The following is a 14980-nucleotide window of genomic DNA, read 5'->3' on the forward strand; positions in this document are numbered from 1 at the left end:
GGGGAAGGAGAGAGAGAGAGAGGGGGGGGAAGGAGAGAGAGAGAGGGGGGGAAGGAGAGAGAGAGAGAGAGGGGGGAAGGAGAGAGAGAGGGAAGGGAGAGAGAGGGGAGGGAAGGAGAGAGGAGAGAATGGCTGGGTCCAAGACCTCGGGCTGGATTTACAGGTAGGTGGCATCAGGTTTCTGGGGGGGTCGCAGAGGTCCGGGGGGGAGGGAAAGGGTGGGGGGTGGGGGAAGAGTCGCGGAGGTCGGGGGGGTGGGTGGTGGAGAGTCGCGGAGGTCGGTGGGGGAGGGTCGGGTGGCGGGAGGTCGGTGGGGGGGTGGGGGAAAGTCGCGGAGGTCGGGGGGGGTGGGGGAAAGTCGCGGAGGTCAGGGGGGAGGGGGGAAAGTCGCGGGGGGAGAGGGGAAGGTCGGGGGGAGGGGGGAAAGTCGCGGGGGTGGGGGGAGAGAGAGAGTCGCGGGGGGGTGGGGAGGGGAAGAGAGTCGCGGGGGTCCGGGGGCGGGGAAGAGAGTCGCGGAGGTCCGGGGGGGGGGGGGGGTCGGGTCACCGGGAGGGGGAGCAGGGGTCAGGTGGGAGGAGCCTTATTCACGCAGCCCCAGTGAGGCCATTCGGCCAGGGCTAGGGGCTGCATGCTTTGGGCCCCTCCCACAGCTTTGGGCGCCTGGAGCTACTGCACGTGCGCGCGCATGTGCAGAGGTCCCGGCACTGTTTTCAGCGCAGGGAACTGGCTCCGCCCCCAACAGCTCGTGCTGCGCTGCGCCCGGCTCCAGAGGACCTGCAGGGAGCCGGAGAATAGTTAAGTTTTTTTTTAGGAGCACTTTCTGGCACGAAAAACGGGCGTCCAGGTCTGGGCTGCGCCGTTTTAGGCGCGGCTCGAAACTTGGGCCCAATAGGTTTAACTGTGCTATACTTGGGAGATTGTATGCTGACACGGGGCTATACTTTCATGGGGAAGACAGGTTGAGGGCGGGGGAGTTCCAATGCAGATGGGTAACCAGGGAGAACGGGTTTTCAGCTGACTTTAGCGGCAGCGCCTGATTTGCATCTGAAGCCTCAGCTCCAAAAAGGCTTTTGACAAGGTCCCACACAAGAGATGAGTGTGCAAATTTAAAGCACATGGTATTGGGGGTTATGTATTGACGTGGATAGAGAATTGGTTGGCAGACAGGAAGCAGAGAGTCGGGATAAACGGGTCCTTTTCAGAATGGCAGGCAGTGACTAGTGGGGTACCGCAAAGTTCAGTGATGAGACCCCAGCTATTTACAATATACATTAATGATTTAGACGAAGGAATTGAATGTAATATCTTCAAGTTCGCAGAAGACACTGAGCTGGGTGCAGTGTGAGCTGTGGGGAGGATGTTAGGAGGCTGCAGGTTGACTTGGACAGGTTAGGTGAATGGGCAAATGCATGGCAGATGCAGGGTAATGTGGATAAATGTGAGATTATCCACTTTGGTGGCAAAAACAGGAAGGCAGAATATTATCTGAATGGTGGCAGATTCGGAAAAGGGGAGGTGGAACGAGACCTGTGTGTCATGGTACATCAGTCATTAAAAGTTGGCATACAGGTACAGCAGGTGGTGAAGAAGGCAAATGACATGTTGGCCTTCATAGCGAGAGGATTTGATTATAGGAGTAGGGAGGTCTTACTGCAGTTGTACAGGGCCTTGGTGAGGCCACACCTTGAATATTGTGTTCAGTTTTGGTCTTCTAATCTGAGGAAGGACATTCTTGTTATTGAGGGAGTGCAGCGAAGGTTCACCAGACTGATTCCCGGGATGGTAGTACTGACATATGAAGAAAGACTGGATCGACTAGGCTTATATTCACTGGAATTTAGAAGAATGAGAGGGGAGCTCATAGAAACATATGAAATTCTGATGGGATTGGGTTAGATTTAGGAAGAATGTTCCTGCTGTTGGGGAGGTCCAGAACCAGGGGTCACAGTCTAAGGATAAGGGGTAAGCCATTTAGGACCGAGATGAGGAGAAACTTCTTCACTCAGAGAATTGTGAACCTGTGCAATTCTCTACCACAAAGTTGTTGAGGCCAGTTCATTAGATATATTCAAAAGGGAGTTTGATGTTAGGGCTAAAGGGATCAAGGGGTATGGAGAGAAAGCAGGAATGGGGTACTGAAGTTGAATGATCAGCCATGATCTTATTGAATGATGGTGCAGGCTCGAAGGGCCGAATGGCCTATTCCTGCACCTATTTTCTATGTTTCTTTGTTTTCCTTCCCGCAGCCAGCCAGATTGAGAATTGACTGGATGCGGGCGGGTAGGCCTGCAGCACGAGAAGGTGGGAGGAATCGCATGGGGTCCAGTGCCGGCCATTGAGAGACCGGCGAGAGGCTGGGGGGAAAGGGGGAGGGGGAGATTATCATTGCCATCGAGGGGCCGGAGGGGAGAGAGGAGCAGGAGATTGTGGCCTTCAAGGGACATGGGGAGGGAGGGAGGGAGGAAGATCGAGGTCGGCCACTGGAGGGTTGTGGCCAGCCTGAGGACGATTGTGGCATGGACGGAAGGAAAAAATCACATTGGGGCCAGCCCCTGGATGATCGGTGGGGGTGGGAGGGGGGTCTGAATAGGCAATCGGAGGCCTGGTGAGGGTGTCTCCGATCACGGTGGTGGGTTAGGCAGGGACCCTGGATCCAGGTCATAAGTATAAAGGCACTTACCTCCTGGATGCAGCAGTCCCCGTCTTGCTGTAACTGACGGGTGTGGCCTCACCAAGGCCCCTCCCCAAAAGGCACCATTTAAATTGACGTTCCGTCTCGTTAGAGCGGGTTGGTCACCCACCCCGGGACCGCCTCTCTTAAAACCGGAAATGGGCGGATTGGAGTCGGGTTCAGGTCGGAAATCCCATTTTTTATAATTTAAATACCCCCGCGCTCCAAACCCACACATTTTGTTAGGTTAAAATTACCCCCACGGTGCCTGAAATGGAAAGTGTTCCATTTCTCAAGACTTATCCCTCACCTCGCACTCTCCCTGCCACCCAGGCACCCCCTCCTCCCATCCCCTTTCTGGAACTTACCTGAGTGCCCCTGCCAACATGGCAAGTGGCCCAAAATTGATCAATAGGAAATGGGTGAGCTGCTTGTGGAGGTGAGAGAGGCGCCGAAAGCTCACTCAAATTATTGAAATGTAGACTGTGGCCCAATTTCATTTGAGCGCCTGAGAAGGTTGTTCTGGCCATCTCTTTCAACTTCCTCTTTGCTCTGATGATATGGTGTTGGCTAGCGAACCCAAGGATTTTGTCCCAGCTATGATGAAGGAACGGCAGTGTAGGATCAAGTCAGGATGGTGTGTGAATTGGATGGGAACTTTGAGTTGATAGTATTCACACAACATTGTTGTTCTTGTCCTTTTTGGTACATGTGACAGGACTGGGAGGTGCTGTCAAAGTAATCTTGATGAGTTGCTGCAGTGCATCCTGTGGATAGTACATACTGCAGCCACAGTGTACCAGTAGTTGAGTCCAGTGATGGGCTACCGATCACGTGACTGCTTTGTCCAGGATGGTGTTGAGCTTCTTGAGTGCTGTTGCTGCAATATCCATCCAAGTGAGTAATGAGTATTTCAGCATACTTCTGACTTGAGTCTTGTAGATGATGAAGTGGCTTTAGGGGTGAGGAGGTGAGACAGTCCTTGCAGAGTACACAGCCCCTCTGCCCTGCTATTGTAGCCATGTTGTTGATATGGCCGGTCCAGTTAAGTATCTGGTCAGTGTTAACTCCCAGGATGTTGATTGTCGGAGACTAGGCAATGGTGGTGCCATTGAAGGTCCGTTGAAAGTATTTGGAGTATTTGTTCATTGGAGATGGTCTTTACCTGGCACTTACGTGCCATGAATATTACCTACCACTTGTCAGCCCCCACCTAGATGTTGTCCAGGTCTGGCTGTAGGATGGCATGGCTGTTTCATTACCGGGAAAGTTGTAAATCGAGCTGAACAGAGTTGTCAACAAACAGACCCATTCTTGACATTACGCTGGATGGAAGGTCATTGATGAAGTGGTTCTGGCAGGACCTAAACTGAGCATCAGCGAACAGATTGTGGATGAATAGGTGCCACTTGATGGCATTGTTGATGACGCCTTCCATTACTTAGCTGATGCTAAAACATATACACGAGTTGTATTTGGAATGTTCTCTTTCCAATCAAAAGGAAATAGTATAAAAATAGAAAATGATGGAAATCTCAGCGGGTCAGGCAGCATCTGTGGAGAGGAAGCAGAGTTAATGTTTCGGGTCGCTGACCCTTCGTCAGAACTGGAGAGTGTTCAAAAAGAACAGATTCTTAACGCGCACAAAGTGGGAGGGGAAGAAAGAACAAAAGGGAAGGTCTGTGGCAGGTTGGAAGACAAGAGAGATAGGAGAGACAAAAAGGAAATAGTATGCTGATACAAAAGGATATTTAACAAAAGGCAGCTTTGGTGTCAGCTGCAGCAGCCCAGGAAAGCAAGATGACATTGGACAAGATTTTGCTAAAGTACTGAAGGTGAAGTTGGCCCACCATTAACAGTGTTATGTTAGATCTTTGGGGCTAGCATGAGGAATATTGTATGTAGTGCTGGCCTTAAATGAGCAGAAGAACATAAGAATTAGGAGCAGGAGTAGACCATTTGGCCCCTCGAGCCTGCTCTGCCATTAAATAAGATCATGACTGATCTACCTCAACTCCACTTTCCTGCACTGTCCTCATATCCATTGATTCCCTTAATATCCAAAAATCTATCGATCTCCGTCTTGAATATACTCAAAGACTTAGTCTCCACAGCTCTCTGGGGTAGAGAATTCCAAAGATTCACTACCCTTTGAATGAAGAAGCTTTTCCTCATCTCAGTCCTAAATTGCCGACCCCTTATTCTGAGACTGTGACCCCTGGTTCTGGATTCCCCAGCCAGAGGAAACATCCTGCAAGCCCTGTAAGAAAGAGCAGTGTAAAAAGTAACTAGAAAAATGTGAATGTTGCAGCTCCTAAAAGATTTAGTACAAGCTGGAAATATCTGTTGGGACTCCTACAAATTTAGATTGGGTGTTTCAAATTTCACTAATGTATAGCTGCCAGAAGCACTGAAGTGGATGGTCTATGGTATGGTTAGCACAAAGTTTGTGTTATTTTGCTGAGTAACGTCTATAGGGCAGAAATCTCAAGGCTTTGCTGCCAATGTGGAATCTCATTAGATATAGAAACATAAAAACATAGAAAATAGGTACAGGAGTAGGCCCTTCGAGCCTGCACCACCATTCAATATGATCATGGCTGATCATGCAACTTCAGTACCCCATTCCTGCTTTCTCTCCATACCCCTCAATCCCTTTAGCCGTAAGGGTCACAGCTAACTCCCTTTTGAATATATCTAACAAACAGTCCTCAACAACTTTCTGTGGTAGAGAATTGCACAGGTTCACAATTCTCTGAGTGAAGAAGTTTCTTCTCATCTCGGTCCTAAATGGCTTACCCCTTATCCTTAGACTGTGACCCCTGGTTCTGGACTTCCCCAACATCGGGAACATTCTTCCTGCGTCTAACCTGTCCAATCCTGTCAGAATTTTATGTTTCTATGAGATCCCCTCTCATTCTTCTAAATTCCAGTGAATATAAGCCTAGTCGATCCAGTCTTTCTTCATATGTCAGTCCTGCCATCCTGGGAATCTGTCTGGTGAACCTTTGCTGCACTTCCTCAATAGCAAGAATGTCCTTCCTCAGATTAGGAGACCAAAACTGTACACAATATTCAAGGTGTGGTCTCACCAAGGCCCTGTACAACTGCAGTAAGACCTCCCTGCTCCTATACTCAAATCCTCTCGCAATGAATGCCAACATGCCATTTGCCTTCTTCACCGCCTGCTGTACCTGTATGCCAACTTTCAATAACTGATGTACCATGACACCTAGATCTGCCACCATTCAGATAATATTCTGCCTTCCTGTTTTTGCCACCAAAGTGGATAACCTCACATTTATCTACATTATACTGCATCTGCGATGCATTTGTCCACTCACCTAACTTGTCCAAGTCACCCTACAGCCTCTTAGCATCCTCCTCACAGCTCACACTGCCACCCAGCTTAATGTCATCTGCAAACCTGGAGATATTACATTCAATTCCTTTGTCTAAATCATTGATGTATATTGTAACAGCTGGGGTCCCAGCACTGAACCTTGCAGTACCCCACTAGTCACTGCCTGCCATTCTGAAAAGGACCCGTTTATTCCTACTATGGAGCGAGGACTTGATTCTATGCCATTATACTACAGATACTAATCTGAAACCAGAAGCTGCTAAAAGGAATGTAGGGCAAGGGAGACCAAAGTTGCATTGTCGGTTCCAATGCTACTTTCTGGCCAAGGAATCGGAAGTTCTACACATGCATGCTCGGACTCTGCTCATTAACATTAGAACACTCATTAGATTTGAATGTTAGCAGAGAGCAGACTCATTGTTAATGTTAAACAAATTTAGACTGAAGCTTTTCAAGGTTGCTTTGCATTAATTGCAATTATGGTACATTGCTTTCCATTTACTTGAATTGTACAGTATAATTGGCCTAAAAACTGCTACTTTGAAGGAATTGATGCAATCTGACATGAGAATTAATGGTTGATTCCAATTTGAAGTATTTTAAACAACAGCATTATGGCAAAAATCATAGTGAATTTTCATTTCTGTTCTCCATGCCTCTCCTTAGACGGTTTATTAATAAACTGCTTTGTGTATATATAGCCTTTGAAGGCATTTATTTTTAATTTTAAAAGACGTATCTTCCCAACTTTCCCAACAGCATTAATGAGGTGCAGCAGTGAATCATGAGCTTGAATAATTGTAAACTTACTGGTCACTAGAACAAATTTAGCATATTGAGTGAATTAAAACTAGTCAGTTCCAGTCACAAATATATGTATAACTTTTGAATATCTAACTGTCAATTACTATGCAGGTTTGTTGTAAATTGAGTGTATTGTGCACCTACCATAACAGAGGAGCCAATATCTGAGAGCAGAACAAGCTCCATTAATATTGGAGGTGCCAGTATTCATTTATTTTTCATCTCAAGACAGTCAGACCAGTCCTGAGAATATCATGCATCTGCCAAATATAAAAAATATAAAGAGCATACAGCTCCTGAACAGATGGCTAACAGCTCTGTTGTTATCTTATGTTATGTAATGTATATAACTAGCAACAGCTTCTTACAATATGTGTACTGTAATGACTGTAATACAATGGAGCCTCTTTATTAATCATGCCTAACTTGTCAACCAAGTTTAAAATTATTGGGCTGTGATATTAATGAGCTTATGAAGTCAAATGAAGAGATTGGATATTTCTTAATGACATTGAAAGGAAATGATTTGGTGTTGGGAAATCCTGTGTTGGTCTAAAATGCTAGAATAATGATGGAGTTATTACTGTACTCTGTTGCAGTTTCTTTGAGGAAGGCTTGAAAACAGCTGAGAAGATTAGGCATTATGTCGAAATGCTTGCAGACGATCTACAGAATGTGAGTACTAAACTTTTTCCCTCATGATTACTGGTAGGAATGAGCAGACATTTTGATCAGCTGAGGCAGGATGGGAGGAGGCTCAAGTGGAGCATAAACGCTGACATTGATATTAATATCAAGAAGATTAGAAACATAGAAAATAGGTGCAGGAGTGGGCCATTCGGCCCTTCGAGCCTGCACCACCATTCAATAAGATCATGGCTGATCATTCCCTCAGTACCCCTTTCCTGCTCTCTCTCCACACCCCTTGATCCTTTTAGCCGGAAGGGCCATATCTAACTCCCTCTTGAATATATCCAATGAACTGGCATCAACAACTCTCTGCGTAGGGAATTCCACAGGTTAACAACTCTCTGAGTGAAGAAGTTTCTCCTCATCTCAATCCTAAATGACCTACCCCTTATCCTAAGACTGTCTCTCCTGGTTCTGGACTTCCCCATCATCGGGAACATTCTTCTCGCATCTAACCTGTCCAGTTCCGTCAGAATCTTATAAGTTTCTATGAGATCCCCTCTCATGTTTCTATATTCAAAAAGGAGTTAGATGTAGTCCTTACTACTAGGGGAATCAAGGGGTATGGCGAGAAAGAAGGAATGGAGTACTGAAGTTGCATGTTCAGCCATGAACTCATTGAATGGCGGTGCAGGCTCGAAGGGCCGAATAGCCTACTCCTGCACCTATTTTCTATGTTTCTATCCTTCTAAACTCCAGTGAATAAAGGCCCAGTTGATCCAGTCTCTCCTCATATGTCAGTCCTGCCATCCCGGGAATCAGTCTGGTGAACCTTCGCTGCACTCCCTCAATAGCAAGAACATCCTTCCTCAGATTAGGAGACCAAAACTGAACACAATATTCCAGGTGAGGCCTCACCAAGGCCCTGTACAACTGCAATAAGACCTCCCTGCTCCTATACTCAAATCCCCGAGCTATGAAGGCCAACATGCCATTTGCCTTCTTCACCGCCTGCTGTACCGCCTGAGAGTGACTCTCTGGCTTGGGTCAGCAGCACGATCTAGTTACGGTGGGGGGGGGGGGGATTCATTCATTCACAAGACAAATATGGGAAAAGTGTGTCAGCCTTTTCTAATAAATGTTTCATTTTTATCCAAAAGCAATGCCACTAAAGATCCCCTATTATTCTCTAATTTAATCTACCATAAATATTTGACTTATTGGGAGCAATCTTAACCTAACCTACCTGGCGGGGAAACTGGCGGGATCTGGTGGAATGCTGGATTTTACACCTCGCCCAATTGACTTCAATGGAGACCCAAACTGGACAGGTTGGAATACCAGCGTTCCACCCAATCCTGTCAGATTACCACTGGGCGGGTTAGGTTTAAATTACTCTCATTGTTAGTTAAGTAAGCAGCAAACTGATCCTTTTGAAGAAAGAAACAAAATTGGTTGGTAGGGCTCTGGTCAATGTGTGCAAATTAGTTTCCAACAATCTAGAAACTGATAAATTGATGTTGGGGAAAACAAAACAAATGCAAGGAAGCCAGTTTTATTGAGTTATTTGTTTACAGAACCAAATAATTTAGTGTTGCCAAAGAATAAGCTCCAGGCCAGGAAGGGACTGCAAGGAATCCGTTGAAAAATGTGTGGGATGAAAAGAACACATTCCTGAGCAGCATTTTTAATTAAAATCTCTTGTCTTTCACTGTTTCAGATTAAACAGAACCAGGACGAGGAAAAGAAGCAGCTCTGCAGCCTTCGTGATCAGCTCAAACCAACTTTACAGTTGGACCACAAAGAGGTAAGCTCAAGTCTGTGTTATTATCGTTAAGTTGTCTGGATATAGGGTTCTTTGGGATATAGTGCACCCATATTCCACTTTGTGCTTTGACCACAGTGCTCAGAACACATTTAATTAAATGTGCCTACTTTCAGATCCCATGAGGGAGAGTGCTTGATTTACAGTAGCTAAGCTAGCATATATGGACTATTGGAACCAAATGTGTTTAGGATATGCTGTAGACTTCTAGTGTCTGTGAGCTAGAATTTCCATTCTACCACCCAGTTACCGCCCGTTTTTGCCAGAAATGCAAATTACTGCCCAGTACCGCCCGTTTGATATTCGTCCCGAATATTGCCAGCGGTAATTTCGGCCTACGATTACGGCCAGTGTTGCTGCACATTGCCCACACAAAAAATGAAGAAAATTCACCTTTAGTGCTAATTTCCCTAATTATGCCGTTGTTATCGCCCGCTATTGCTGAGGGATATGTACCACCCATTTTTTAGGTATTTACCATGCCTTGTCCCAACGTTATGCCTCCATTTTATTTTTTTTCTGAGGGGAAAAGGCTGTGTAAAGTTGCTAGCAGGTTGGAATTTATTTTTTTTTGTGATTTTCATTGATTTTGAGTGATACAGGAGTGACTTTAATTCTGAACATACTTGTGTGCTTTACAAGAAATGGGGCCTGTAGTTTCATTGCCAATATTGCTGATCCTTACAATGATTGTTACTCCTCATTTTCCAGAAGTGTGAGAGACGCAGTACAAGAATGGTTTAGTTGAATAATTTTTTTAATAAAAGTTGTAATTTGAATTAAACTTTAACAATGTAATAAAATAATAACTAATTGTTCTGAATGAAAATTTTACAAAACAAAACATGATCAACAACAACCAACAACAACACTCAAACCACTCCTGCACCCTCCCACAATTCTACCTGCGGCCACCTTTCCCAACGCCTTTCCTCCCCAACGCCACAGCTCCCCCCCCCCCCCGTCTCTTGGCCCTGCCCCCCTCCTCCTCCTCCTATCAATATCCCTGGCCCTGCCCACGTCAAGAACAGTATGTCGTGCAGCAGAACACCTCAAAGCACAGCTGAAAAGGGGGCAGGGGGCGACAATGGCAGCGCTATGTGTGGGGTTTCTGGAGAAGTTGAAGACCCATCTTCAAAGTCGGAAGAAAGTACTCCCTCCCGGCTGTCACCATTGGTGGTATGGCACCTTGAGGTGCAGTGCCATATCTCACGACGTCGATTGCCGCATAGCATTGACGGTCTGGGTAATCTCCCTCACCGCCACAATCAGCTTCACCATGTCCTCCGATTGACGGGCTGCTAAAGTGGCGATGCGCTGAGCACCTCAAGTCTCGTCACCGAGAGGATGCAGAAAACAAGCGCAGGCAGCGGAAAGAGCGTATAGCAAACCAGACTCCCCACCCACCCTTTCCTCCAATGACTGTTTGTCCCATCTGCGACAGAGACTGTAATTCTCGAATTGGACTGTTCAGTCACCTGAGACCTCACTTTTGGAGTGGAAGCAAGTCTTCCTCTATTTCGAGGGGCTATGATGATAATGATTGCGGACAACCCAGCAATGGCCTGGAGGAGCTCTCGACTCAAGTCGATGCTCATCCTAGACAGTCCCACCATGTCTAGGTTCGCATCTGCCTATCTCGCAGCATTCCCACCTTGCCGGATCAGCCGCCGCGGATTCAGCATGGGGGTCAATGTGCGCTGCTGCATGCCACTTGGTCCCGCTTCCTCGGTTCGGAATCCAGGAAGTTGAGGAACTGGTGGCTGCAGGTAGAAAGGACCCCTTTAAGTCCTGGCACCCCTCCCTCGCTCCTCCACTACCACCGTCTCAAAGTTTTGAGGAGTGCTCTCCTCCTGCTCCTCAACCATCTGTTCCACCACCGTCTCTTCCATCCTCATTCTCTCCAATGACTCCTCTCTGGGAGGGGCAGGTGGCTCCACCTGTGCAACTGTAAAAGCAGAACATTAATGGTTGGCGGGAAGGGAGGAGTCCGAGGTAACATGAGAGCAATTCACTTTGCGCAGGCTTATGTGGAGAACAAACCTATTACTGAGAATCATTACATGAAACTATCATAAGCAAGGTAGACAGAAACTATATGACATAACAAAACTTGAGTCCCAAACAGTGTGTTGCTTTCCAAGTGGCAGAGTGTGATCAACCAAAAATTCATGTGAGAACTAACAACATTTTGTGTTCACAGCATTACATTACATTACATTACATTCTACATCATATTGACATAACATTGAATTACATGACCGTAGTACAGCCCAGGGAATATGCAGACTTGCCCTCCGCGATAACCGGTTTGGCACCAACACACGTGGCGGTGCGATTATATGTTCACGTCAGGGCTGCATCATGTTGTTCTAGTATTGGGCAGACTTCTACCTGTTTGCGGAGCTCCGCCCTATTGCCGGCTAATTTTTTCTGCAAAGATGACAAAAAATATGTGTAAACTAATTCCACAGCTACTATTACGGAACACACACATATAGGTAGACATCCCCAATTAACCGTCCCCAGTCCTTTCGTCAACGAGTGCACCATTTAAGTTCTGTTAACTTGCAAGTGTTGCATGATGAACACTTGAAAATATAGAGGACTAACACAATGTGATCGATGATGGAAAATAATAAAAATGACACCAAGCTTTACAATAAAATGTGGCACTACATTAAGAATAATTAGTCAGTGCATGATAAAAGTTATTACATACTCTCGCCAACTCAACGATGTCATTCCACCGTTTGCGGCACTGGTTTGGCCCCCGCATCACGGGCGCGACGGACGACACCGCCTCAGCGATCTCTCACCATAACCTCTGGTACATGTTTGTTGCAGGTTTTCCTCGCCCACTCCGTGTTAATTGCTCCCAGCGGGCCTCCAGTTCGTGCATCAACGATTCCTGGGTTTCACAAACAACCCTCCTCCTCCCACCTACCTCCCTCTCCACTTCCATAGCTTGTTTTATCATCTTATTTATACTGATATTTATATTTAAACCATTATTTATTATTTTTTATGTATTATGTTGTACTATTATATTATCAATTAATAATTAAAATAGCGTTCCAAATTGTTTTACAAATAGATCTAAATAATTCTTCTCTCTCTTTCTCTTTCAACACAATCAATCTCCACCTCAGCACTCTCCAACTCACCAGCACACTTTCACTGTTCTCTGCGCATGCACAGGGTCACTTTTGACCCCGATATCGTAGGAGAATGCCTGCGGGACCAAAAAAACTGCTCGTTTCTAGGGGGCTGCTTGCCTTTAGTAAGGCAAGCAGATCGCCGACTTCCAGGCACTTTGCCACCGCCCGCCCCAGCCCGCTACCGCTGCACACCGCCACCGGCGAGAATCGACTATCAAAAATCGCAGGAGCGCGCAGCAGCGGTATTCCAGTGGTTCAAAAGATGCAACCGTCGGAATACCGCTAAGAATCTGGTGGGAGCAATCCGATTGGAAATTCTAGCCCACAGTGTTATTTGCAATATTGTTTACCTGCAGTTATATGTGGTTCCATTATTTAATCTGTAACTATTAAAATAAAAAAAATTCTGGTGATCTCGATGCAGATACCAGCAACTATGACCCCAGACCCCTGTAAAGAAACAACAGAGATATGCTTCAAAATAGATGATTATCTTAGTCAAGAATTTAGTCAGGAGAACTTGAAATACGGCGCCCAGATATCAAATTTAGAGTGGTTTGAATTGGCCAATTTTGGATTAATAGCTAACTTTTACACAGGCGCACATTGCCCCGTCATTTAAAAATAAAGCATCTGCCACTTATGGTTTAGTGGTAAGATGCAAGGGGTGCATCTGACTTCTTCAAAAATATCTATCCAGTTCACGGCTTTCTAGTTTAGAGAGGGAAACTAGCAAACTCTTCTAAATGCATCTGAATGACAAGCTGCTGCATATCCAAATCTGTGGTGCTGTGTTCCATTGCTCATCAGAATATGAAAAAAACTTATGCAAGTTTTGCCCATGGAAAGTAAGAGTTTTGTAGCCTTTGTAAATTTAAAGAGATTCCATCTTCAATAGTTTCTTTTTTAGAAAGGAGTCATTCATCTGTATACAAACATGCAAAGCAACAGCATAATTTCCATTGAAAGGTATTGTTGCACAGGATAAAAGTTCACCGGGTTGGGGGTAATATATTAGCACGGATAGAAGATTGGCTGACAAACAGAAGACAGAGAGTCGGGATAAATGGTTCATTCTCTGGTTGGCAATCAGTAACTAGTGGGGTGCCGCAGGGATCAGTACTGGGACCCCAACTATTTACAGTCTATATTAACGACTTGGAAGAAGGGACTGAGTGTAACGCAGCCAAGTTTGCTGACGATACAAAGATGGGAGGAAGGGTAATGTGTGAGGAGGACATAAAGAGGCTGCAGGAGGACATAGACAGGCTCAGTGAGTGGGCAAGAATTTGGCAGATGGAGTATAATGTTGGAAAGTTATTATTTAAATGGAGAAAGATTGCAAAGTGCTGCAGTACAGCGGGACCTGGGGGTACTTGTGCATGAAACACAAAAGGATAGTATGCAGGTACAGCAAGTGATCAGGAAGGCCAATGGAATCTTGGCCTTTATTGCAAAAGGGATGGAGTATAAAAGCAGGGAAGTCTTGTTTCAGCTGTACAGGGTATTGGTGAGGCCACACCTGGAATACTGCGTGCAGTTTTGGTTTCCATATTTACTGTGGAGGCAGTTCAGAGAAGGTTCACTGGGTTGATCCCGGGGATGAGTGGGTTGACATGTGAGGAAAGGTTGAGTTGGTTGGGCCTCTACTCAGTGGAATTCAGAAGAATGAGCGGTGATCTTATCGAAACATATAAGATTATGAGAGGGCTTGACGAGGTGGCTGCAGAGAGGATGTTTCCACTGGTGGGGGAGACGAGAACTAGGGGGCATAATCTTAGAATAAGGGGCCGCCCATTTAAAACTGAGATGAGGAGTAATTTCTTCTGAGGGTTGTGAATCTGTGGAATTCACTGCCTCAGAGAGCTGTGGAAGCTGGGACATTGAATAAATTTAAGACAGAAATAGACAGTTTCTTAACCCCTTATCCCCTTATCGTTTATGGGACGCGAACGGGGAAGTGGAGCTGAGTCCATGATCAGATCAGCCATGATTTTATTGAATGGCGGAGCAAGCTCGAGGGGCCTTATGGCCTACTCCTGCTCCTATTTCTTATGTTAAATATGTCTATTATTGTGGCAAGCAAGGTATGGAGCTTTTCTGACTCATTTTGTTTCCCAAACAATAATTGGTTTCCCAAGCGTATGTTACTTGCCGCTTAAAGTACAAGATATGCTAGTTGGTGCCTTATTGTAATTCAAGATGTAAGGAAAGCACTTTTAATGAAATAATGTTCTTGTTAGCTTTCCCAATGATTATTCATTTCTTCTACAAGTCTGGTTGAACTTTAAAGTATAACAGCTGTCCTGAGTGTGACTATGTTTGTTGGCTTTCTCTTGCTTGTGATGCAATCTGCATAGAATAATTACACAGCAGCAATGCAATCAAGTACCTTAAGTCATAAATTCACCATACATCACAAACTTTATTACAGCACCTTACATAAATAATTTGAATGATAAGAATGTGTTACTGTCGCTAACTTCCCCTACCAATTTTTGTAGAAAAAAAGTAAAACCAATTTA

General features: G+C 45.6%; 1 protein-coding gene across 3 annotated transcripts in view; it reads left to right on the plus strand.

Moving 5' to 3' along the window:
- unm_sa1614 (un-named sa1614) overlaps positions 1–14980 on the plus strand; it is a 220584-nt gene that overhangs the window by 121380 nt on the left and 84224 nt on the right. For all 3 annotated transcript variants that reach the window (XM_070896406.1, XM_070896408.1, XM_070896407.1), the window contains 2 exons: positions 7439–7514; positions 9190–9276. In XM_070896406.1, coding sequence (XP_070752507.1) covers positions 7439–7514; positions 9190–9276 — 163 coding nt within the window. The remainder of the gene's footprint in view (positions 1–7438; positions 7515–9189; positions 9277–14980) is intronic.

This window comes from Pristiophorus japonicus, chromosome 12 (assembly GCF_044704955.1).
Source record: "Pristiophorus japonicus isolate sPriJap1 chromosome 12, sPriJap1.hap1, whole genome shotgun sequence".
NCBI classification, from domain to species: domain Eukaryota; kingdom Metazoa; phylum Chordata; class Chondrichthyes; family Pristiophoridae; genus Pristiophorus; species Pristiophorus japonicus.